This window comes from Ambystoma mexicanum, chromosome 6q, assembly GCF_040938575.1.
Source record: "Ambystoma mexicanum isolate Mex_15411 chromosome 6q, UKY_AmexF1_1, whole genome shotgun sequence".
NCBI lineage: Eukaryota > Metazoa > Chordata > Amphibia > Caudata > Ambystomatidae > Ambystoma > Ambystoma mexicanum.
Window position 1 is genome coordinate 1,674,905,212 of NC_090937.1, and position 25,339 is coordinate 1,674,930,550.

At 43.7% G+C, this 25,339-nt stretch overlaps 1 protein-coding gene across 2 annotated transcripts in view; it reads left to right on the forward strand.

The window, feature by feature from the left end:
- The window catches only part of LOC138515683 (GLIPR1-like protein 1), a 581,663-nt gene extending 562,885 nt beyond the window's left edge, over nucleotides 1-18,778 (forward strand). For both annotated transcript variants that reach the window (XM_069630354.1, XM_069630355.1), the window contains one exon: nucleotides 18,615-18,778. In XM_069630354.1, the coding sequence (XP_069486455.1) occupies nucleotides 18,615-18,709 (95 nt within the window). In that variant the 3' untranslated portion in view covers nucleotides 18,710-18,778. The remainder of the gene's footprint in view (nucleotides 1-18,614) is intronic.
- The last annotated feature ends 6,561 nt before the right edge of the window (nucleotides 18,779-25,339 follow it).

Sequence of the window (25,339 nt, forward strand, 5' to 3'; positions counted from 1 at the left end):
ATGCTTTATATAAGTTCAGATGGATGTAATGTTGAATGAAAATGCAATACAGAAAATACTCAATATGATTTCAACAAAACAATGTAATCACTTTTCTCTGGCAATCCCATCCCCCCTTTATGCAATGCAAGGAAATGGAAGGAAAGCACACAGTTCTCAGAAATGCAATCAAATGTAATTCAGTTCACCCCAGCAAGCTTAGACTACAGAAGTTTGAAACACAGGCCCAAAATGCTTTTATATGTGCTGGCAATGAAGTGAAAAATATGCTAAAATGCTTTTAATTCCCTCTCGAGGTTCAGGGTGAGTGGTATCAAGTTAATATTAGTCCAGGCTCACTCTAGCAATGATTCAGGGATGGTTCTTAAGAGGCAAACGAATTTTTAGCAAGGAAAGCAAGGAAGCTGCTGTTTTCACACGTGGAGAAATTTGCAAATCGCGGTAAAATTCGCAAGTGCGTTTTTCGCGATTGCGGCAAAAGTGTAGGGAATAGGAATGCGGTTGTAGGTTCGTTGAAAAGCCAAGATTCCCAGCTTTCAGAGGAAAGTTACTGCAAGTCTCTAAGACAAACGGAGATATGAGCGATATGGTAAAGGTCGTTTTTTCAGATTTGAAATTTTAAAGTTCAAAGTGACAAGTGACAGCTAGCAGCTAGAAATGACAGGTGACAGCTTTACAAAATGACAGGTGACAGTTAGGAGGCAGTTCTACTTAGATTAAAATAGCTTGAATTATATTATTTTAACTAAGAGATTGGTTCTGCACAGTTCTGCTAGGTACTCACAATATATTTAGAAATAGAATGGGCCTCGCCACGGATCTGGTCAGGTTTTCTTCACTCGCCACGGACGGTCTCTGCGCACAGCGTCGGGGTCAGCTCTACTCTGCTGGTCTGGTCTGGGTCTCTGGTTCTGATCAGGTCTGTGGGTCCGGATACAGCGGTCTCCGGTTCAGCTGGTCTCTCTCTGGATACAACACTGCTCTCTGGCAAATGGCAAGAGTTCTTGCAAAGAATTGAAACAGCTCGCCTGGCTGTGATAATGGCAATGATTTGAGGCCTGCTAAAGAGGGATTTAGCTTGTAGTTGACCTCTCTGCTACAAATTCTGAAGTAAAGTCTTGGTCTCTGAAGGTGGATAGATTGAAGTCTCTATGTTGGCTCTCTGGAGGTTGATGGAGGTAAAGTATGGATTTTCCCGGCAGAGCGTCCCGCAGCAGATGGAATAGAATGTCCCTATCTGTCCTGTCTGTCTGCTTTTATGTGTTTTGAAAGTGGGTGGAAAGGCTAGCTTCCTAGGCCCTACCCCTCTCCACTTGTCATTGGCCACTTCCTCCTCTTCCCCTTGATTGGGGGAATGAAATGAAGTGTCATCATGATGAGGTCTGTTTATGATACAGAGAACCCACCCCTGTCAACTTTACACACAATCTATATTTGATCAAAAAGACATATTTCATAGCTACACAGTGGTTTGAAATTACATGCATCCATCATGCATTTACTGATGGTAGCCCCTGTTCAAACTCTGCTCTTCCTGGGGGCTTGCATTCAGAAATGGCAATATTTTGTGCTTTTGAGTGGTTTTGCAACATCAGATTTTTCTCCGGCCTGTCCATACATACTCCAGTAAATTAACAAGTCTCTAGCTTAAACACAGAGTCTGTAGTATACATAAATAGCAGGGTTTTGCCCCAGAACATCACACAAATTGGAGTTTGGGCTTGAATTGAAGGTACATTTTTTTAAATTAAGGCTCTCAAAGTTATACATTTCTGTCATTTGATTACAAAGAGTTATCAGTGTTTCTGTAAAATATATATTTTGCTTTCAATTCAGTTCTCAGAGTGTTGGAGTCCGCCTCCAAGACTTGGGTGGGTCAGTCACATGTGTCTTCTGGCAGGCAGGCCTTTGTTGACAGGAAACAGTCAAAATCAACATATCCTATTCAATTGCAAGAGCCTATTGTGTGGTCTCCAGGAGGCTCCCAGCCAGTCTGCCTTCTATCAATCAAGAGGTCATGTGAGATTCTAACTCCTGGTGTGAATCTCTGGAGGTGAGAGGGTTTCCCAGGCTTCAGGCCTCTGGGAACAGCATGTGGCTAATTTTTAATTAAAATGCAGCCTTTGAAGTCAGCTGAGTCAAATCCCTTTGTCAGCAACTGCACTCAGCTCTCCAGTCAGAGTTTAGACCGCTAGCGCCGCCTTGAGGATTTTGTTGGTACTGCATGCAATTTTGGGATCTTTCTTTGATTAATGCATTCTAAACAGGAATGGTTCTTACATGGTAGTAAATCCTTGCTTAACATTGTTTTGATGGGGCTCCTTACAGTAAGATGGTTATGTGGAACCCCACAAAAGGGTTGAATCTTTAAAGTGGTCCAATGAGTCACGATTTCAGCAACTTTTTGACATCAGTAACAGTGGATTTTGTTAACAAAGATCTTTCTTTACACTGGTGGGTGGCAAGTTAGGTAACCATTTTGGTGTGCGCACAAACTGCGTGGTTCTCCTGGATTCTGGCGCACTTGTTGGCTTTTTGGCCATCTTGGATTTTCTAAGCCCACAGCACCAAATGTTGCAGCATGATAGCTCAAACGTGGGTCAGGACACCCAACAATACTGGGTGATATCCTTCAATTTTTTTTGTTTTCTTCTGATTGTTTTTTTGCCATTGTCTTTCTAATTTTTTTCTCTTTTTTCAAGTTTTTGGTTTCTTCGTTAAAACATTTTTGGTGAGACTGATGCTCTATATCATTTGTTCAAACATATAAATCAGGATTCATCCCCTTAAATGTTTTACATCTAGGACTGTACAAGATGAAAAAGATGAAAACAATATGTAATAAATCTTAGACTACAGCCAATTAAACAAGGGAAGTTTAACTGTGTAATTGTTGCAGGCTGCTTGACTTCTTTACTGTTACTTTGCTATGTTATAAATTTACCTCAGCCCATCGGATAGGGTCTCTTTGGCAATTATTTTAATGCCACAATATCCTCCATGAATAGGAAATCATACACAACTAAGAGAATGATCGAATCAATTCTGGCGGCTACCCCTCTAGTGCTATATCTCTCGTTCCAGCCCTGGGTTCCGCCTATCAGAGCTGTCTCTCCCATTATACCGAAAAAGCCTATACTTGCACCTGTACATTTCACGTATAAAGAAAGCAGCGCAAAAGTGCTTCACAGGCAAGATAAAAATAGAAGAAAGGAGTAGGTGGGGGCAAATCGCTCCCTTCTGAGCCTGCTTGGCTGCTTCTTAGTTCATAACTTCCTGATCTGCTGTTGGCATTGCTAACAGGCGGGTAGTTGTGGCTGCATTGGGGTGTCGAAAAATTTGATCTGGAGCCCTCTGACCGTCTGTGTGACCCAGGCATTGCTGGACAAGACGATCCATGCGTGAGTAAATCTTGCTGTTCTACCCCTATGGGAGACAGCGGCGCTGCGCAAAAACACCCACCTGACATCTGCTTCAGTTGTCTTCCGCTTTGTCCTCTGGCTCTTCCTCTCGTTTGAGAAGAAGTTGTCTGTCCGGTGGTCTAGCCAGTACTGAGATGTGTCTCTGCCTTGCTGGGACCTGCCTTCAAACAAGAAATGGCTACAGTAGTGGCCCCTCTCTCTCCTGGCCCTTGTAAAAAACTTGAAGGAAAACATCCTTTTTATTAATGATTCTCTAGGGAAGTAAAAGTAGTAACGAATATGGTCATTTCCTTGGCAAATGGGCCTTCAAACAGTGAAACGTGTGCAGCTAGGCTTGCTTGCGAAGAGGTTAGCTCTCCTAGCTTTGGTGGAAGAGTTATGAAAAACAACAAGAGTGAAAAGGAGCACCAGATTGTTGGTAATGTAGAGGATTGTAAGGAGAAGAAAGAGGAGAAATCATGTTGTGTAAAAGGAGTCAAATGGAGGAAAGAGGACATGATAGAGATTGAAGTAGGAGTAAGAAATTGGGAAAGGTTTGAAGATTTTAATTAGGAAGTTTTGAAGTAGGAGTACAATAGTGAAAGTGCTGAGGAGCATGTAAGATAGAACAACGGAGTAAGAGAAAGAAAGGACTAATGTTGGAGTAGGATTACAAAGTCAAAAACGGAGTAAGGAGGACATTGGATTCATTGAAGGAGTAAGAAAGTGAAAAGGGATTCCATCAGGAGTATGAATTAAGAAGTGAGAATAAGAGCAGAGAGGGACATATGACTGTAGGAGTGCAGAAGGGAAAGGGGTGAAAAGTGGGTGTAAGAAGTAAGATTGTTAAAAGTAAAAAGATTAAATTGTACATGAGTGCACTTGAAAAAGGTGTTACAAAGAGAGAAAGGGGAAAAAGTGGAAGGGCAGATTGGAGAAGATAAACATTGAAAAAAGAGCAAATAAGTTGTAAGAAGGATTTAATGGGAAACACTTTTCCAGTGTGATGGAGGCCCATGATCTGGAGGCCCACGGTGAAATGAGAAAACATAAAGCCAAGTTCAGCTAACTTGCCCTGGTGTAAATCACAAAATATATACTATGGAAACAAAATAAGATCACAAGAGGCACAGAGATGGATATTTAAATGGAACACAGTTCATTATGCATGGCAGGGGACGTCAGCTGCTCACTAACAAGCCAAGCCCCCAGCGCTCAGCTGTCACACTAGTAATGAGCCTTCCAGCACGCCTACCCAGCACACCATAGCATTGTTTATACATAGTGGCAGTGACGTACATTACATGCGTAGACACATTCCATGGAAACAGCATGCTTCTACCTACATGCATACATTTCAACATAGCCATGTACAGTGCTGGACATATCCTAAGAAAGCAAGGCATATTGTGCCAACATTCTTTCTCTCGTACAAGGCATCCTGACTCAACAGAAACTAAAACATTTGTCATGCTATATCTGCAGTCAAGTCTGTATTCTCTGCTCGAGAACAGCTGACTGTCTTCCAAAAGACAAGTTCTTATAATAACATCTCTACACTGTGTTCAGCTGGGCTCCGCATTTTCACATGGACACATTTCCTTTCGTACTCCGCAAAGTCGAATTCATAATGGACAAAAACAGACCACATGTAGCACTTACAAAACTAGAATGTGCGCTTTACAAAATAACATGTATATCTTTCTGCATGGCTCTCAGAAAATGTTGATCGATGATAGCTCAGAACAAACGATATTGCTAAACAGTTTTTACATTAATGAATGAATGGATTAGCTCATGCTAACCATAAAAAAATGCATACTAACAAACGTTCCTTTTAGCATGTGCTTATCAATTATAGGACAGTAAAGGTAAGCAGTAGCGTGGAGGAGACGGTACAATGACATCAGTGAAGTTACATGACAAATGTCAGTCAAAACATGGATATAAGAAGTAGGAAGTGTAGCTAGATACTCATGTAGTAACAGACAGGGCAATAGTCTCTTGGTGCAAAAAGGCAAATCTTTGGCAATTTACCATGATGGCTGGTAAGTATGTCAGATCTCTGGAAACATGTACATAGCATGGAAACTAAGCAAGCTGTGTACAAAAGCAGGATAGATCAACCTGATGCTCAAGATGAAACATATCAAGCATGTGTGTGTGTGTACTTGAAAAGAAACAAAGCATAGAATAGTATAGCATAGCATAGCATAGCAGGTAGGGTGGACATGGGCAACAGTTTTCTAAGATGTTGTGCAGTCTCTAGTACACAAATGACAGTTATTATCATTTTACCACAGTCATTAGTAGACCAAGTATCACATATTTCATGGGTGACCACGTCAGCAGGCCCAGCCATGCAGGAAGTAAGTTCATTATGCATGGCAGGGAACGTCCGCTGCTCACTAACAAGCCAAGCCCCCAGCACTCAGCTGTCACACTAGCAATGAGTCTTCTAGCACCCATGAAGAAAGTTGGACAGAACTGTCCAGCATTTCAATATGTACATCGACTGACCATGCAGCCACAGAGGAACTGACAGCAACATGGAGACCACAGCGAGGATATAGCTGCAGACCACAGCGAGGAAAGAGCAGGCCGAAAATGTCAATAAGTAAGCCCACAGTCTGGAAGGGAAGAATGCTGGGAGTAGTTTTATTTCTTCAGTAGCCTAAAAGCTTGCTGGTTCATGGATACATAGATAAGTTTGTCATTATCGTTTGTTGTGGATGGTCTTCAGGGGGGTGAATCCTCGTGTTATTAATATATTTCTGGAACAGTCTCTATGTTTAGTATTGCACTTATAACTTTACATCGCCACAACTGAAATTGCTTGTTATGTTGAACCATGGATCCGTTTCCTGTTGTGAAATAATTGCATATGACCTATGTGACAATGCAAGCATTTAAAGCAGCTTGTACACCTTTGAAATTCCTGAGAAAAAAATAATGTACAAAGTAGACAACTTGAGTTTAAAACAATAAACAATGTTTGATAACTACAACATTGAATGCACTGTGTACACTGTTCATGGGTAATGGCATGTCAGATATCCTACTGGTATCTGATTCTCCCACACCATATTACCAATAACTTGTCCTCGGCGAAGCTCATCATCTAAAAGATGGTAAGCGCATCATTGGATACATTGGGCCTCATTCCGAGTTTGGCGATAAAGGTTAATGGTCACCGGTAATGATGCTGGTGCCAGTAAACCCTTACTGCCCTATTCCGAGGTCCCTTAGCGGGACCCGCAAAGGACGTCTGGTCAGACCGGACATCCTTACCGGGTCCCGCTAAGGGACCAGGGCGCTAATAACGGGCCCGTTATTAGCGCCTTCCCCATTCCCATTGTCCCCTATGGGCGCTCAAATGGGAATGGGGAAGGGTTTACTGAATGGGGATTTACCGGGTCCTCCAAGGCGGGAATGACCTGGTAAATCCCCATTCAGCCAGACCGGACCGGGGTTTGGAGGCAGCCATGGTGCTTACAGCTTACAGCCATGGTGCTTACAGCCATGGTGTTTACTGCACCATGGCTGCCTCCAAACTCGGAATGACCCCCATTGTGTCCTTCCTGCAGTTCCTCCTCAAATAAACTGTCCTCGGAATCTGGTGGTCGACGACGAATGGCAACTTTTCAGCTGCCCCAAAGTATGTTCATTGTGTCCCTTGTCCTGAAATTTTCCACATTGTATTTCTGTTCTTCTGTAGGGCGTGGATTCAGGAATGGTGTTAGAAACCAAGGCTCCAGTGGGTATGTCCCATGGCCTAAAAGAGGAAAGGAGAGTACAAACTCTGCTGGTTTGAAAGCCGTCCTTATCTACTGACTTGCACCCAAACATGCCTGGCAAATGCAAATTAAGGGTTCAAAATACAAGCGCACTTAGCAAGCAACCCACTTCTGTCTTGTACCATGCTACCCATTAGCACTGGTAGGTTTGTGCTGCATCATGTGCAGACCCAAGGAAATTTGAATAGCAATGTGTGACTTGCAGGTAGGTGCCGCACGCCATCTGGATGTTAAGGGAGTGGTTCATTTTACGGTTTCCAAAACACTTCCTCCATTTTATTTTTATTATTATGATGGTATTTATCGAGCGAGGACCTAGCTTCGAGAAGCAACAGAGCACCTTACAGAGGTATAAAACAATACTACACTGTTTTTCATAATCAGAAGGTGATGCCCAGGACACACCATATTTCCTTCTGTAGGTGGAGGAGGTCCTGATTTCCATCTTAATCTGACCATTTTCTTACACACATTCTTTCCAAATCCTTCCTTTCTGGAAAGATCCATTTACGCCCTTGATGTCACAAGAGTTATATGGTATTATCCATACAGGATGAAGGAATTGAGTGCAACTAGACAGCTGTTTGGAAGCTATGGCACGATTACCAAGGTCATCCGGCCTCCTAAAAACCTATAGCAAGATGGATAGTATCTGGCATCTTCTTCTGTTGCCAAAAGGCTACCAAATGTTTGCCAGCTAGGCCAAAGACCCACTCAGCTGCTCCCATAAGGAATGCCCCCATGCCAGATTTGGGAGGGTCCCACGTTGTCCTGAATGCTAAGGCTGATGCCCTGCTGTGCCAAGCGTCTTTCAACCAAACCTTTTGCACTACCTTCTGACTAAGGTCATATCTATATTTTCCCCGATTCTATGTTCATATCAATGAAGACCCTGAAAAGGTGAGAAAGGAAAATTACTTGCATGCATTTTAAGCTCTCTGTTATGGACATCTTCCTTGAATTCGCTAGAAATCCACCCCCTCAACTGAGACCTCACAGGGAGACATCGAGCAAACGTTCTCTGATGTCCTTACATTCACATATGGTGCAAAATGACTGGCCTGATCGGAGTCGCGAACGCGTCCGTCTTGAAGCGAAAGTGTTATTTTCTTATTTGTATGAATTAAGCTGACTATTTAGTCATTGCGCCTCTATGGTTGTAGTTTCTATGAGTTTGCTATGAAGGCAATCACTGTTTGCTTTAATAGGGGACAAATTAAGTTACAACTGTCCAGATAGGTTTTTATTTTATATTGCTACCCTATTCACTAAATGTGTTTTAATTATTATTGTACAAAAGGTAGTTTGTGCTCTTAGCCCTTGCCCATTGGTAGAGATGTTCAGTGTTTATCTGTGATGGAGACCCTGCCCATTGGCAGAAATGCTCAGTGATGGAGACCTTGCCCATTGGCAGAGATGCTCAGTGATGGAGACCTTGCCCATTGGTAGAGATGTTCAGTGTTTATCTGTGATGGAGACCTTACCCATTGGCAGAAATGCTCAGTGATGGAGACCTTGCCCATTGGCAGAGATGCTCAGTGTTTATCAGTGATGGAGACCTTGCACATTGGCAGAGATGCTCAGTGTTTATCTGTGATGGAGACCCTGCCCATTGGCAGAGATGCTCAGTGTGTATCTGCGATGGAGACCCTGCCAATTGGCAGAGATGGCCAGTGTTTATCTGTGATGGAGATCTTGCCCATTGGCAGAGATGTTCAGTGTTTATCTGTGATGGAGACCTTGCCCATTGGCAGAGATGCTCAGTGATGGAGGCCTTGCCCCTTGGCAGAGATGCTCAGTGTGTATCTGTGATGTAGACGTTGCCCATTGGCAGAGATGTTCAGTGTTTATCTGTGATGGAGACCTTGCCCATTGGCAGAGATGCTCAGTGATGGAGCCCTTGCGCATTGGAAGAGATGATCAGTGATGGAGACCTTGCCCATTGGCAGAGATGTTCAGTGTTTATCTGTGATGGAGACCTTGCCCATTGGCGGAGATGCTCAGTGATGGAGACCTTGACCATTGGCAAAGATGTTCAGTGTTTATCTGTGATGTAGACCTTATCATTATGTCCACAGCAAACAACTCCACGTTTCCACTCTTTTCCCATTTTTAAATATTACACTTTTTAAAACTGCTCCTCCTCTCGTCTGGGCAGGGTTGTTGCGTGCCTCTTATTTATTCTGCTTGCATAAATATCAAATTGCAAATAAGGGGACTCATGACATATCAAATGGGTCTGCCCCTTCATTTAGGTAGCATCATGTTTTAGAAACCAGCGCCATGTTAGAGCTGCATTCTCTGTTCTATTGTCTTCATAGCAAGTGAATCTTATATTCCATTGTATTTTGGCTGTGTGGTGATTGCTAGGGGTTGTGGCAAACAAAGGGAATGGATTTACACTGATTTATTAAAAATGATGTCATTAATGGGGCGTTTGGAACTAAGGGGGCCTCCACCCTAACCCAGGCATCCTGAGCTGCCATGATGTCCCCAGCATATTCTGAACCCCTACTCTCCAGGTCTTTTTTAATCTTGATGGGAAACCCTAAAGGCTGTTGCCTTTTCTAGTTGGCATGGTTCAAGGGATGACATCAAGGTTGCTCATCCATTCTCTCCTCTTCTCACTCTCTATTCCTAACTCCACTCTCTGATCTCAAATCTATGTGATCTTCTTTGTTTTCCCCTCTCTCTCAGTACCCATTTCCTGCTCCTCTTACTCACTCCCTCCTCTCTGCCTATCTGCTCTCCTTTTCCTCTGTTCTCCCTCTCTTCTGCCATTCTTGCACTACCTATACCTGTCCTTGCACCGCTCTCGCTCAATGACCACTATTTGCTCCTTTGTATCCTGATCCTACATACTCTATCCACCCCTCACTCCCCATTACCTTCCTCCTTCTCTCCCCCTCGCTACTATTACTCCTCCTACCACCTACCACTCTCCCCCACACTCCTGCCTGACAATCTGCATTGCTTTATCTTTCTCTCTCTGTCTGTCTCTCTCTCTCTCACCTTTTAGACCCCCCTCTCTACACCTTCATCAACTTGTACCACACAGTACATTGCATACACTCTACCAGTACACTATGCATGTACTCCACTCCACTCTAATGGCCTCTTGATCCACCGCCGCTCCACCTGACCTCCCCAGAACACCTGTCAGTCTCCTCTGTGCTGGCTGGGCTTTTGTAGCCCAACCTAGCCCCTTCTAGCACCTCACCCCAATCACATGCTCCTCTTACCCTTTCTATGGCTAACCTGTCCCTCTACCTTGGGACTTCCTTGGAAGGGTTTTAGCCACACAGTCTCCATCTGAAGGGTGGCAGCCATGTGCTCAAGCCGCTGCTTTTCCTTGTGGCTTTCTCCCTTCGCTGGTGAGTTTCTTTTCTATATCGGTTAAGCACGCTGAGGAGATCAGGGCGCCTGGAAGAAGCTGTTTTCCGCTGTCTGGCTGGAGCCCAACATCCCTTGAAGTCTACCGGGGGGCTGTCAACTCTGCAACCCTGAGCCTGAGCCTCCTGTTCCTACAAGCCTTTGGAAGAAGCTGTATTCTGCTGTTTGGCTGGAGCCCAACATCCCTTGAAGCCTACCGGGCATCTGTCAACTCTGCAACCATGAGCCTGAGCCTCCTGTTCCTACAAGCCTTTGCAAATCAGCTGACCCACACTCCGAATCGCGCAAATGTCTGCTGGCAGGAGCCGGCAGTAGTTTGAAGTGAGCACAGCTGACGGTACACGTGACCCGATTAAGCCACGCCCCCAGGAGGTGGCCTTTATTCAGAACCTCGCGGCTTTAAGCCCGCTGAGGAGACAAGGGCGCCTGGAAGAAGCTGTTTCCCGCTGTTTACGGCTTGAGACGGCAAATATCAATGAGGAGCACATAGAGAACGGCTCCCAATCAGTCACAAAGAGGAAAACAAAGCCACTATAAACAAAGCGACTCCATCTATTGAAATAAAAAAATTAAAAAAACAAGGAAAACAAGGAAAAACATGGAAATGTCTACCCCCAGGAGACCGGATCCTGGCAGAGAGAGAAACAAGACGGAAAGTTAACAAATAACCATAACGCGTCTAAACCTACAGCACTGAGCGAAACCCTTCAGCAAACGCTAACTGCCCCACAAGCAACCACGATAACCACTGCACAGGCGAGTGGTATACCAACAGTGACCGACTTTCGGCCAAGAAGCCCCACTAGATCTCTAACCCTCCGAGATTAGAAGCAGAATTCACAATGGGAGAAACCCCATCAAACCGAGGCTCCCTACAACCCATAAACAACAACACATCAAATTGTTCTAAACTCAATGCTGAGATAACTCCAGCGATTTTGGCATCGGAGGAATCACAGACAACTGTATCCGTGAACAACAGACTAGTGCCAAAACCAAATGAGAAATACCCTCAGACACCCGCGATAAGAACAGCCACCCTTCTAAGCTTGAATACTTCTGCCACTCAAGACAAGATGGGTCATGCCAACACACAGACACAAATCCTGAGTACCCTCTCCATAGCGAAGAATACTGCCCTTGTGACAGGGAGAGGCTCCAGAGATGATAAAACTCTATCAGAACAGAAGACCAACATTGAGATAAACCAACACAACTTCAGAAATAAAAAAGAAGAAACACCAAAAGACAGTTGCATGAAAGAAAAAGCGAGACTAGCGAAGCAAAATTGGCAAACAACATTCAGACAATTATCCACAATGGACCTACCATGGGAGAAGACAATCCCCCCATATAGTGGGCGAACTGCAAGATTATCGTTAGATATAACAGAAATCGAATTGATAATGAACTCGCATGAAAGGAAAAAAGGAAATCTTTGGTGATTTGCATCACATGAAAGCAAGTAAGATACATACAACCTCGACTCCAGTCCCAAACATATCAAAGCCCAAAGCAACATTACCCACATTTTTTCCAAACAACACACATGAACTTTTTCCCAAACCGCAGGAAGACCAAAACCACCAAAGACATAATAATTCTAACCCCCACGACAGATACCAACCACCATGGTTGACCTACAGCACACACAAATTGCAGGGCTCTCAGAAGCAATGGTCCCTTTTCTTAAAATTCAAGAAGCTATGGTCGAGGCCACAAAAGATCAAGCAACACTCTTGGCCATGATTCATACCAAACAGATAAACATTGAATCATTCATAGCAAACCTACAGGACAGGATAAACCAAGAAGCAGAAAGCACAAGAACATGGCAAACCCGCCTAGCGGACATGGCTAGAGCAGATCGAGAAGACAAACAATACCTGACCGAGACCCTGGCAACAATAACTAAAAGAATGATAGACGACAAACGGCAAAAAGATTCAGCCATCTTAATACCACCAATTATATTAGAGTCACAAATCGACAAGATCAATCCTGCGCAACTAAACCAACCTCAACAACAAACTCAGGTCCCACTTCAAAACCCGCAAGAAGAGCTCTTTACCTTACAAGCAAATAAAGCCCTGCCTCCACCATGCACTCCTTTTGACATCTTCAACTTAACTAAACGAGAAACCTCAACAAAACCAAACAAGAAGAAGAAAGAAAGAAAAAAAACACCAGACAAGCTCAAGAGCCTTCTTAAGAAAACTACGTTTACCTGACATAGAAGATCATGAAGAGCAGAAATCGGCAAAAGTTTGTCAGACCGTGCAACGGCAGACCAACCAAAAGAATTCAAATCCAAACAACCCACAGCTAGCTGAACCCTGTGAACCTGAAGAACCCCTAGATGTCTTAATAGGAATGATAAACTCCCAGAAAAACCCTCAATTAGAATGCAAACAGCCATCAACACCTACAGACCACACAGAAGAGCAAGTGCCTACAATAGACTTACCGAAACATCCACAAGACCAAGACCTAATAATGATAGATGAATATCAAGAAACTCAGTCAATTAATTCCATCTCTCATGCCGAATCAACAAATCTCACACCCTCATACTCATCCATTTCCGAGTTCGAAACTAGCATCCAGTCCGCAAGTTCTCCCGCGCAACATGCCGAGCATCAAGAACAAGGCAGTCAAGAACCCTCCATACTTCTCCCGGAATTTGTCGACTCAAGAAATGCCTCAAAAGCTTTTCAAATGTGTTTAAATCAGCAAAACCCAGGAACACAAAAGAAAACAATACTAAACAGAGACAACATACTACGCCTGTTTAACATAATTCCTCACCTGAAAAAACAATACGATCCAAAGACATTGATTTGATCTTTTTCCCAAACAATGACCAACTGCACCTGGTCCACATAGACCTACAACTAGAAACAACGATGAAGCGCATACTGCACAAAATTTTGCATCTATCCAGATTGCGCTTTACTTGTAATGAAATCCCAGGTAGCTATGTATACGGTAATAAGAAAAACATCAAACCATGGAGAACCGACCAGAAATATCACGATACAAATCCTTATCCAAATACTCTGAAAGACACAGCAAAACCCTATATTGAATTGTATCCATACTCAGAAAACAAGCCAACGACCCCACAAAGGAGACAGGAGATTTGGCAAGACATGACCTACAACAACCAATACAGAAGCAACAGCCAAGATATGAATAAAGACCAAAGAATCCCCCGGACAACATACTAATAACAATCAATCATTACTGACCAGCCGCAACAAGTGTACTCATTAGGATCGTGGAACACTAGAGGACACAGTAACCTCCGTGTGGACGGTCCTACAGAGCTTAAAAAACTGGACATAATATGTCTCCAAGAGACATGGCTAACATCGGAAGTAATTTGTGAAGGCTACGTTACACACATGCATCCAGCTCTTCACCCACTACAGGGCAAGCCATCTACAGGAATGTTAATACTAACCAGAATAGATTGCAACTGGTCAATAGTATCCAAGAAGAACCTTCACCCCTGGGCCCAATACGTTATCTTATTGATGATACAAACAGAGACCAACCAACCAGCCATCTCAAAGAAACATCTATGAATCTTCAACATTTATTTGAATCCAGCTGCAATGAACGACAATCAGTTCATAGACTCCATATGTGACGAAATAGACAACTTGTCAAGAAATCATGCAAACATCAAACTCATAAAATAGCGGGAGACTTCAACTTCCACTTATTCAACGGAAATGGAACGTCAAAGGATAAACCGAATTAACTCCAAGAGTAAAGAAATGGATAAAAGAAACAGCGATCCGTCAATTAACATTGACAGGGAAACCGCTAGATGACCAAGGTCACCTGCAACCGACATGGTCACGTGGCAAATCAAGAGCCATCATAAACTATAGGGCCACATTACAAGTCAGGCGGTAAGGGGTTAACGGCACCGATAAAGGTGCCGGCACCGTCAACCCCGTACTGCCTGATTACGAGGTTCCCTCGCAGGATCTGGTCTGCACTTCTGGTTTCACCAGACGTGCAGAGCGGGTCCCGCGAGGGGAAGAGGGAGCAAACTATGGGCCGCTCGTAATCGGCTCGTTGTTTGCTCCCTCTCCCATTCCCATTCAGCCCTACTGGGGCTGAAATGGGAATGGGGAAGGCCTGGGTCCGGGTTCCCAGAGGGAGGAATTAACGGGCCCTCCGAACTCAGAATGGCCCGGTAATTCCTCATTCTGGGAACCCGGACCCTAGCGGCATGGCTACCGCCAATATCGTAATGAGGCCCTATATCTTTACTTCAGAAAGAATATCCCAATCGCTGACAACCGCAACAAATTATCCGCAAGAAAACAGCGATCGTCACCTTATAGCAATTACTTGGACAAATGCACGTATCCAGCCAGCGCGATTGAAATTACCCGAACTAGAACTACCAATGGCACAAAAAGACTTCACATAAAACAACATCATCTACCTTCCATCTTAAACAACTTTAAATCCACTGAGAAATCAGACAAAGACAAACTAAACTACGAATGGATACTACAAAAATATCAACAAAAAAATACAAAAAAGGCCAAGACAGAAAAACTCCATAAACATCAGATGTAAAAAAGTCTCCAAAAACTTTTACGTACTTTAAAAAAACAGAATACTCCAAATTCCAGTCAAGAAATTCAAATAGAAAAACAAAAATACAAGAACTGGGTCAAACAAACCAAAGCTCTTCTATACCAAACAGATGCAGAAGTGATCTTGGCAGCTGTAAACCAAAAAAAAAAATACAAGACAACTATGGGCTTCTCTGAATGAAGACAAAAAAATTGTCAGCCTTGATGACCCAAGAAGTCGAAGAACAAAAGTGGATACAGTATTTCACAGGCATGTATAAAGAAAGGACTATCTGTTCAACACCGGACACATCAAAGGTAGCCAAACCGTGGGACCTTAAATGGGACATAGAAGACATCGAAATGACTATCGAGGCCTTAAAAATATCAAGAGCCCCTGGACCGGATGGTCTCTCGAACAACGATCTAAAACTTGCCCCAGCAGAGTGGGCCGTATTATTTGCTCAGCTGCTCATACTGATAGAGGACACACAACAAATTCCAAACAGCTAGAAAACTGCAATAATCATCACAATCTACAAACAAGGCGATCAAAAAAAGCCAGAAAATTACAGACTAATAGCACTATTAGACCGGTTGGGTAAACTGTTCACGTCCTTCCTTCAGAAAAAATTGACTCAATGGGCAACTGATAATGATAGACTGGTGAAATGTCAAACTGGATTTGTCCGTAATGTAGGAACTAACATCAACCTACTAATCTTACATGTGTTTAAACAAGAAGCCCGAACCAAAAAACAACAGGTATTTGTAAATTTCATAGAGTTGAAACTAGCCTTTGACTCAGTCAATCACCAAAAACTATGGAAAAAATTAACAGCGTGGAAATGCCCTGAAGCAGTCCTGAACCCGATTAAACAGCTATACACGAACACCACAATTCAAGTCAGATTAACGAAGGATGGATTGGTAACCACCCCAATACACACTTGGAACGGTCTAAAACAAATTCAAGTCCGATTAACGAAGAATGTATTGGTAACCACCCCAAAACACACTTGGAACGGTCTAAAACAAGGATGCCCTCTGGCTGCAATCTTGTGCAACCTATACACCTAAGACTTTGTCAAGCAAATCTACGATACAGCTGCGAATCCTCCAAAATTAAACGATGAACCAGTCCAAACACTCATCTATGCAGACGACTTTATCATCCTGGACAAAACGCTCTCTGGTATTCAAGCCAGCCTCAACAAGCTAGAGAAATATATGATGGACAATGAACTTCAAATCAACACAACCAAAACAAAAATGTTGGCACTATCAGGACGGCAACGAAAACCACGATGAACCAGTCCAAACACTCATCTATGCAGACGACTTTATCATCCTGGACAAAACGCTCTCTGGTATTCAAGCCAGCCTCAACAAGCTAGAGAAATATATGATGGACAATGAACTTCAAATCAACACAACCAAAACAAAAATGTTGACACTATCAGGACGGCAACGAAAACCACCAGTGGCAACACTGAGAGGCGAACAGATTAAAACTGTAAAACACATTAAATATCTAGGCGCAACGATTAACCCATCTCTTAACGAACAGGAATGGAAAGACCATCTTGAAACAAAAGCCGAATCTCGAGCACGCCAGGGCCGTTTCTTCCACAGCAAATTCGGTAAATTTTCAATCAAACCAGTGGTTGCTTTATTCAAACAGAAAGTAGTCCCAATCCTGACTTACGCAGGAGAAACTCTAATTAGTCAATATTACATGAAATGGCATCTATATGAATCGATTTTCTGGAAAAAAACATTAGCTCTACCATCAAACCTTCCCATGCAGAGAATTCGATATGAGCTTGCACTATAATCACTCGAATCAATAATTGTGTGGAAGCAAATGGACCTTTATAGGAAAATCATAGGAAATAAAAAAATACCTGCAATAGAGATCATTCGGAAGAAGAAAAACGCAAAGCACGTGACCACACTCTCCCTATGGACAACTCAGATAGAGAAACTAATGCAACGGGAAGAAATCTCTGAAGAGATGCTGACACTGATTCCACAATATGCAAAAAGAAAACTACAAGGCAATGACTGGATTAAAACTCAAGCATACCAAACAAACTATAAAAGATTTCTCAGATGCGACACAGAATCCAGAGCCCTAAATGAACATCCGGCCTACCTAGCCAAATTTCCAGATCAGAAAATCCGAGATCATTATCTTCTCTTTCGACTCAATATACTCCCAACACGAGAATATTTAGCACAAACTAAACAAATAGACACAGAAAAAACAATGCAGATTCTGTAAAGAAAGTACAACCGAATCTCTCTTCTACCTAGTCATGAAATGTCCTGCACTGAAAGAGAAACGAAACCTATTCAGAGACTTTTTCGACATCTCATCAAAACAGATAACAACGCAGGAAAGATAGACCGAAATTCTGGCTGGCACCGATAAAGCCCTCATTTTTTAAATTATAAATGTCTGGTTACACATAATGGAATAAAGCAACATCAAGAGACGAAAGTTAGCCACACGACCATAAGATAATGAAAAGTTTGGACACAAACATATTATTAAACAAAACAAAAAAATATATATATCGGTTTGGGGATCACAGTCCATTCCATTTCTGTTATTGATTCAATTTCCCTTGTTCCCGTCCGGGTTTTTCTTGTTGCACGTAGGTGCATTGTGGAAGTTACCGGTTCTGAAACAGACAAGAGTGTTCTGGCCAGAAGAGAGGTTGACATGCATTGTGGAAGGGACAGCGGTACCAGCAGCCATGGTATCAGGTAATATTATCCCCCGTAATATCGCCATGTATATGGTCGTGAGCTAAGGCCATAGGCGATATTATTAGTGGGGATAATGTAAGGGGTTATTGGAACCGGGGGTTGCGGAGGTGTCCCCCACTCCATTAAAAAAATTATGGGGTTTGCAGGGTGTCCCCCGCAGGTTCCATGGTAATATCGCCACAAATATGGCAATATTTTTGCGAGGATATTAACACATGGAACCGCAGCCATATACAATGCACACTCTGGAGTAGGACTAGCTCGGACCTACGCCCTGGTAGGCCATCTACCCCAGGTTGGAAGGGGCCTCTCTTCCCCTCTGACAGATCAAGCCCCTGGCCCTGTCACATTGTGTACCTGCTGTATACTTGTCCTTCACACCTCCTCCCATCTTCCTTGTAAAGTGTAGCTATTCGTTAGGCCAATCCATGGTGGCTGTGAAGTGGGCAGTGGGTGGAGCCTGGAGCGGCACGGCCAGGCAGCATAAAATACTTCTGTCCTCTCCCAGTATGGAGCCAAGGGGATGTGTAACTTTTATATTACAGTGCAATGCTTCATGAAATTCATTTTAATCAATATGTTAATTGTTTAATTCTGTATGCTAAGCACAGGGTTCACTTTCTTCTATTTATGTTTTACAGATGTCAGCAAGGCAAGCCTTCCTTTGGATCACCCGTTGCTGCACGTGCTTTTATTCAATTGCTGTTATACTCTCTTGTATTTAGTTTATCAGTAATGTCTTTACATTTTCTGTAGAGTTATCAGTTATTATTTTGTCAATCGATAAATTACTGTTTTAAAACCATGTGGGTGTTGTGTATCCAAAATTATATCAAGAAAGGTGTTGGGTGCAGCGTGTATGTAGTTTAATTTCTTTTCAGGTTTCTGTTCAATCAACTTTCTTGCTGGAATTTCTAACAATGCACTTTTTTTGGGTATGTTTTTTAATGTTAGGAATTTCAGAGTCACACATAGATGTTTGCTCTTTGAATCAGTGTTGACTTCACATGTAAAGTTTATAGGTTTCTATCAATGATGGATATCCTCTGTGCATGTAGTGCATGCCATCTGCTGCATTGAAGGGGAAGTGGCATAAGTGTGTTCATATTTTTGTAAATGTTTTGTAATGCAACAGGACACGCACTGACAAAGATGGTAGCTCAATAGTTTGCCCTTTAATCAGTCAACATGTTTTCCTTGTCCATCAGAATCAAGCAAGCACATCAGTCTGCAGAAACCACATGCCATCAAGTTGGCACCTTTCTTTGGTGTATGGCAAGGTTGCGCAGGACCCTACGGACAATACTGTGGCCATTCATTAGCTCAGCAGGTAGGGTGTTGGAGCAGCTGGAAGAGTTCTGTTCCTCCTCTACACTTCCTGCCTTATCTGCAAGTGACCGTTGTTCTGCTCCAGTCGATGTTCTCCACAGTGGGCACTCTGGGACATGTGCCTTCTGTTAGAGAGAATTCTCCAGAATGGCTCATTTCCCTTACCTACTGAGTCCCTCAGCAGCTTTGCTGGATTTCTAGGATTTATCTTTTTGTGTGAGCCCTTTTTCCCTCTCTTACATGTGTTTTGCTGTGTGTGTTTAACATGTTCTTGTGTTTATAGACTGTGGAGCCTCACCTACTCCATAGGCATCATCTTTTTACTGTGTGTTACACAGCACCTTCATTGTAGTGACACAGGGTTGTCTCTTCAAAATCCACAGACCCAGTACAACCTACCTTACATAGAGTACTGGAAAGGGTTAATACTTATCGCTTTTTGTCTGTTTCTCTTGGAGCATTGCTTCGCTCCCTTTTCATCAAGACTTGGCTGGTGGTAGTGGCAACTACCCTATTTTTCCTACTGCGGTTATCTTAAATAACCTTGGTATTGTTTTAGGCTATCTTGGTAGTCTCGAACTTAAACCCGCTAGACCATATAGGTTTTTTTACGGTTCCGGCTGGGTTTATTCGCCATTTCTTTTTGAAAATATCTTTCTCGTGTTTTACTCCACGTGCCAAACCAGGTTTGTTTCCTTTGTTCACTGTCTTTTCGTGGGCGTCTACACAGAAGCCCTCCTTAGGCACCTGTATGTCTGGGGGGGACAGGATGTGAGGGAGGGGTTTAGGACTCCCTGCACAGGGTCTCCTTGGAGACCCATGTCGCACTCTGATCTGATTGACAGTGGTGACTCTCCCGGCGGGACAAAGCCCCCCCTGCTGTGTGATTGACAACCAGGCTGTGTGAATGGGGGAAAACTGCATAAAAAGCAGGTCTCTGGGTCTGGAAAGGCAGAGTCGCCACTGGAACAGAAGAACCGACGAGGAGCTGACGGAAGAGGACCCCTACAACGACTGAACCGCCCGGTGAAGCCCTGCTGCATTTCCGAATTGCCTGAAACTCCATCGACAGAGAAGCCCTTCAAGGTTAACTTCTTCCCTTGAGTTTGGTGGAAGCAACCAGTTCGCCCAAACTGCAAGCCAGGCTCCCTCCTCTGGTTGACTTTGCTGTACAGAGCTACAGTGAACCGGATAGCAGGAAGGTCGGACCCTGCTTGGGTTTTAAGGAGCGCACATTTTATTTGTTGCTTTGCTCTGCTGCTGGTTTCTTCCCTGGGCAGTGCAGGACAGTCCAGTCTTCCTACTTCATGCCAGTCCGACAGTCGCTTCAGGGACCGTGAGCCTGCAGGACCTGCCAGGAATGTCCACCTCAGCTATAGCTTCTTCTCCAGTTAAAGATACTTTGCAAATCTGGCTGTTTGTTTTGTCCAGCCGCGGTGAAGGTGTGTGAAACCTTTTGCCAATCCGAGGGCTTGTCCTTCTCTACTCTTTAAACTAACTTTTCTGCCGACCATCTTCATCCAGAACACTTAGCAAAGACTTAACCGCGAACTACCCTGAACTGTGTGATCTTGAGCAAAAGACTTTTGTCCTGTTGACTTTGGCCCTAAGCCTTTTTGATTTGATTCCATCACTGTAGTTCCTCTTTCTAGATTCCCCTGCTTACTTACCTGTTGGTGTTATTCAATTTTAGTCTAACTTTGTCTTTCGCTCCCTGTTAAATTGCTGGAGTGCCATTTTTCTCACACTTAATTTTGAGCCTAACTTGTCCTTAATCTATTGGGTGTGGTGTGGTGTATTAAGAGTGTGATTTTTCAACTGCTTTACTTTAGTGACATGTTATACAACTGATGTGTAAATAAATGTATATTCTTTTAATCAGAAACCTTGAGTCAGTGTTTGTTTGAATCATAGTAATTGCTGTCCTTTGTGTAACTATTGATACTGCTCACTTTACTCTTGAGATAAGTCTGACTGCTCAGCATCGCTACCACTTTTACTGTGTAGTACAGGCTTGTCCCAAAAGTGAATTTGTACTGTCACTTGTAGTGTTAATTGTGTGTGGTGTTCCCAAAGGGTACTGCATATAATTTTGCCTAACACTGGTGTACAACTGTGAGGATCAAGTATAGTAATTACACTTAGAGTGCTGCTATTACCTTGGATCAACTTACCACAAGGCTAACATCACTAAAAAGCAATATTAATCATGTCTGTTATGGAAATCTACAGTCAGGAGACCCTCCTTAGTTACACTGTGGATTATCTGAAAAATCTGTGTAGAGTAAAGAATCTCTCTGCCAAAGGCAAAACGTCTGAATTAATTGAAAAGTTGTTAAAGAACCAAAGTCTGGGGAGTGGGTCTGAAATGCCTGCCTCGCCAGCAAATGTGGAAAATAATGAGGATGATAATGTGTCTATTATTGATGAGTTAGAGGAAGTAGATGTGTCTCCTAATGTAGGCCTCACTGCTCCCTTTCCTGCTCACCAACCTCAACCTTTGTCCACTGGGACCCCATCAGGTCCTACACTCAGTCCTGAATTCATTGCTCTCGAAAAGATGAGGCTTGAACTGGAATTCAAACATTTAAATGCTCAAACTGAACAAAAGCACCAAGAACTTAAACTCAGAGAAATGGAGTTCAATCATGAACTAAAAATGAAATGGTTATCTCTTGAAAATGCTTCTCTCTCCCACAGTCTTCCAGTCCTAAGAGACTCCCTATGCCTAAAGAAATTGTGGGTATGTATGAGGCTAAGCTTGATATTTTAGATTGGTTGGCAATGTTTGAATATAACCATTGGATTCAAGACCTTACAGGGAATCAGTTGCTTCCCTGGCTCTTCTCTAGGCTACACACTGTTGCATCTGATGTTGTGATGGAGTTGGGTGAGGTGGATAGGATGGATTATGAGTGTGTGAAGCTAGCTTTAATTGTTAGATTTGGGAAGACCCCTTCCCAGTACCTTAAGAGGTTTAGGACCCTCAAAAAGCATGATGGTACAACTAGAGTAGGAGTCTGCTGGGTATACCCTACAAGTCATCGATGTTCGTACAGTCGGCTATCTCCAACAGCATCTGTTCCTTAAGCCGATCCCAGGGCAGAGAGCTCATAGGATCAACAACACCCATGTGCCTCTGTGAAGCTAAAATACTCTCTAAATGATTTTGAGGTGTCGTCGGATGTTCCTCCACTGGAGTAAAGTCCTCAACGTTATCTTGTACCTTGTTAGTGGTAATTATCCCATTGGTAGCTTCCTTATCAATAAAGATAAGTATGTTAGGCATAGATGTACCCGGGGGAACGCAAGCACCTTGCACATCATTTCAGAAGTCGTCCTTAAGATCGTTATTATTTTGCCAAATTTTAGAAATGGCAAGTTGCACAGACTGGAGTTTCAGCCTCCTTTTAGTCCTTTGTACGGGGAGTCAGGGTTGATAAACATGCTGAGGGCGTGTCCCTCGTTATGGTGTCAAGGAGAGGGTTAACTCGACCCCGCCCTGGGGTGAGAGTAGTTTCAGTATTCTTGCCCCAGTCTTGAGGATCCGCCTGAAACCTGCCTCTAAGCGTAACACCTGGTACGACTCTGAACTTGCAGCCCTGAAATGAAAGTACAGAGCAGCGGATCGGAAGTGGCAAACCTCAGGCTTAGCCTCTGACAAACTGGTCTGCCGCCTGCTCCAAAGGCAATACAGACCCGCCATCCGTGCCAAGAAAATGGCCCACATTCAAGCACAGGTTTCTGGTGCATCCAGCAACGCGGCTGAACTTTTCAAAATCTGCATGGAACTAGCCAACCCGTCTGCATTCTCCTCCTCCCCTCTTCCTTCCCACCCACCCACTCCACCCACTCCACCCACCATATCAACGACCATCTCAAACGCCACTACTGGTCCCCCATTCCAATTCTCACCAGTGACTAACAAAGAGGTTTTTGACACTATAATGAAACTCAAAGCCTCCAACTGCAAGGAAGACCAATTCCCATCCCATCTAGTGAAACTATGCGCCCCCACTCTCACACCTATCATCACTGAATTCATTAACGCCTCCTTCCTCACAAACACAGTCCCCACCAGTATCAAAAAAGCTTGGGTGACACCACTTCTAAAAAAACCTTCCCTGGACCCAACAATACCCACTAACTACCGACCCATTACAACGGTCCCATTTCTCCTAAAAATAATCGACAAAATAGCCTACTGCCAAATTCAGAACCACTTGGAACAACATCACCTACTAGGAGACCGCCAGTCAGGTTTCCGTCCCAACCGTAGCACAGAGACAGCCCTCCTTGATATGAAGATCCAAATGGATGCCACCAGAGAAGCAGGTAAACTCTTGCTTCTGATGCTCTTGGACCTCTCAGCGGCCTTCGATCTGGTTGACCACGACAAACTCTGTAACACTCTAGCAAACAACTTCAACCTAGCTCAGAACGCTACCAACTGGATCAAATCCTTCTTGGCTGACAGGACTTCCAGAGTATCCATCGGCAAAGAATCAGCAGACCCAGTGTCTGTCCCTGCAGGTGTGCCGCAAGGCTCCTGCCTATACCCCACTCTGTATAATGCCTACACCAAGCTATTATTTTCAGCCTTGGATGCCCTGGGTGTCATCTATACTAACTTCGCCGATGACACCCAAATCCACATTCCTCTCTCAGGCAACCATGAACAAGACTCCCTCCTGGTTAACCAAATCTACTCACTCATCCAAAACTGGATGGCTAACAACAGCCTCTGTCTCAACGACGACAAAACCGAGCTCCTCATACTAGGCTCCTCCAGCAAAATCAACACCCTTGAGCCCGCTTTCAAATCATTCACCATCGATGGAACCATAATCCCTGTTCTTAAACAAGTCAAGACCCTCGGCGTGTACTTAGATGCCACACTATCCATGTCTTCACAAGTAAACACATTAGCCTCATCCACTTCCTACACCTCTAAACTCATCTCCCTCAGCCGTAAATTCCTCTCTACCAACAACTGTGTTACTCTAGCCAGAGCACTCATACTGTCTAAGCTAGACTATTGTAATATCCTAATCCTTGGCGCCTCCAAAGCCAACATAGCTAAACTTCAACTCATGCAAAACAAAGCCCTCAGAGCAGCTTTAGGCATCAAAAAATCTGAACATATATCCAACACCAGAAGAGACCACCACTGGCTCCCCATCCAAGCCAGAATTCTATTTAAAACCCTGAGCATCACCCACAAATGCAGGGCTAACAAAGCGCCCAAATACCTCAACAACACAGTCATGATGAAGCCCCAGACCAGACTCCTCAGGTCCAACAAAAACGCATTCCTTGAAACCCCCAGATACAAAAGAGAGAAAGCAGGGGGCAGCAGCTTCAAAACACTGGCCCCCAGACATTGGAATGCGCTACCTACCCACATTATGAATGAAACCTCATTCCCCAAATTCAAAAGCCTTTTGAAGACTTGGCTCTTCAACAAGTTCTAACTGAACCAGTGCACTAATCCCCTCCAATCAACTATTTTACTTGACTGCTTTGTATATTAGTGGATATTATTGATTCCTATTATTGTACATTTTTGATTGTTATACTTTTACACCTCTATGTTTATTCTAAGATTGCATTATCCCATTGTCTGTAACTACGCCGTGATACCCCCGGGTCTGGGCGTATAACAAATGTAATAAAATCAAAATAAAATAAATAAATATGGAAGAGCCTCCCCCTCCCTCTGCGTCTTGAGCAGGATTTTCTTAAATTCCAGAAGGTCCTCAAGACTTTCTCTTTACCTCCTGCTTCCCTTATTCTCGGCTCTACTATCTCACAGTTGCTGTGATTGGTTTCCGGGGCCCTCATGCATCCTCAGGCCCTTGCCCGCCCACACGCAATCGCCCCAGCTTCTGTCCACCTTCAGCACATGCCCCTGCACACCCTCCGCCCTGGAGGCTCGCACTTGCACCCAACTCGGCTCCAGGCCGTGTAGCACATATCATACCTTCCACTTCATCTGTGGCTCACCCACGAGCATGGACACCCCAGCACCTACCCC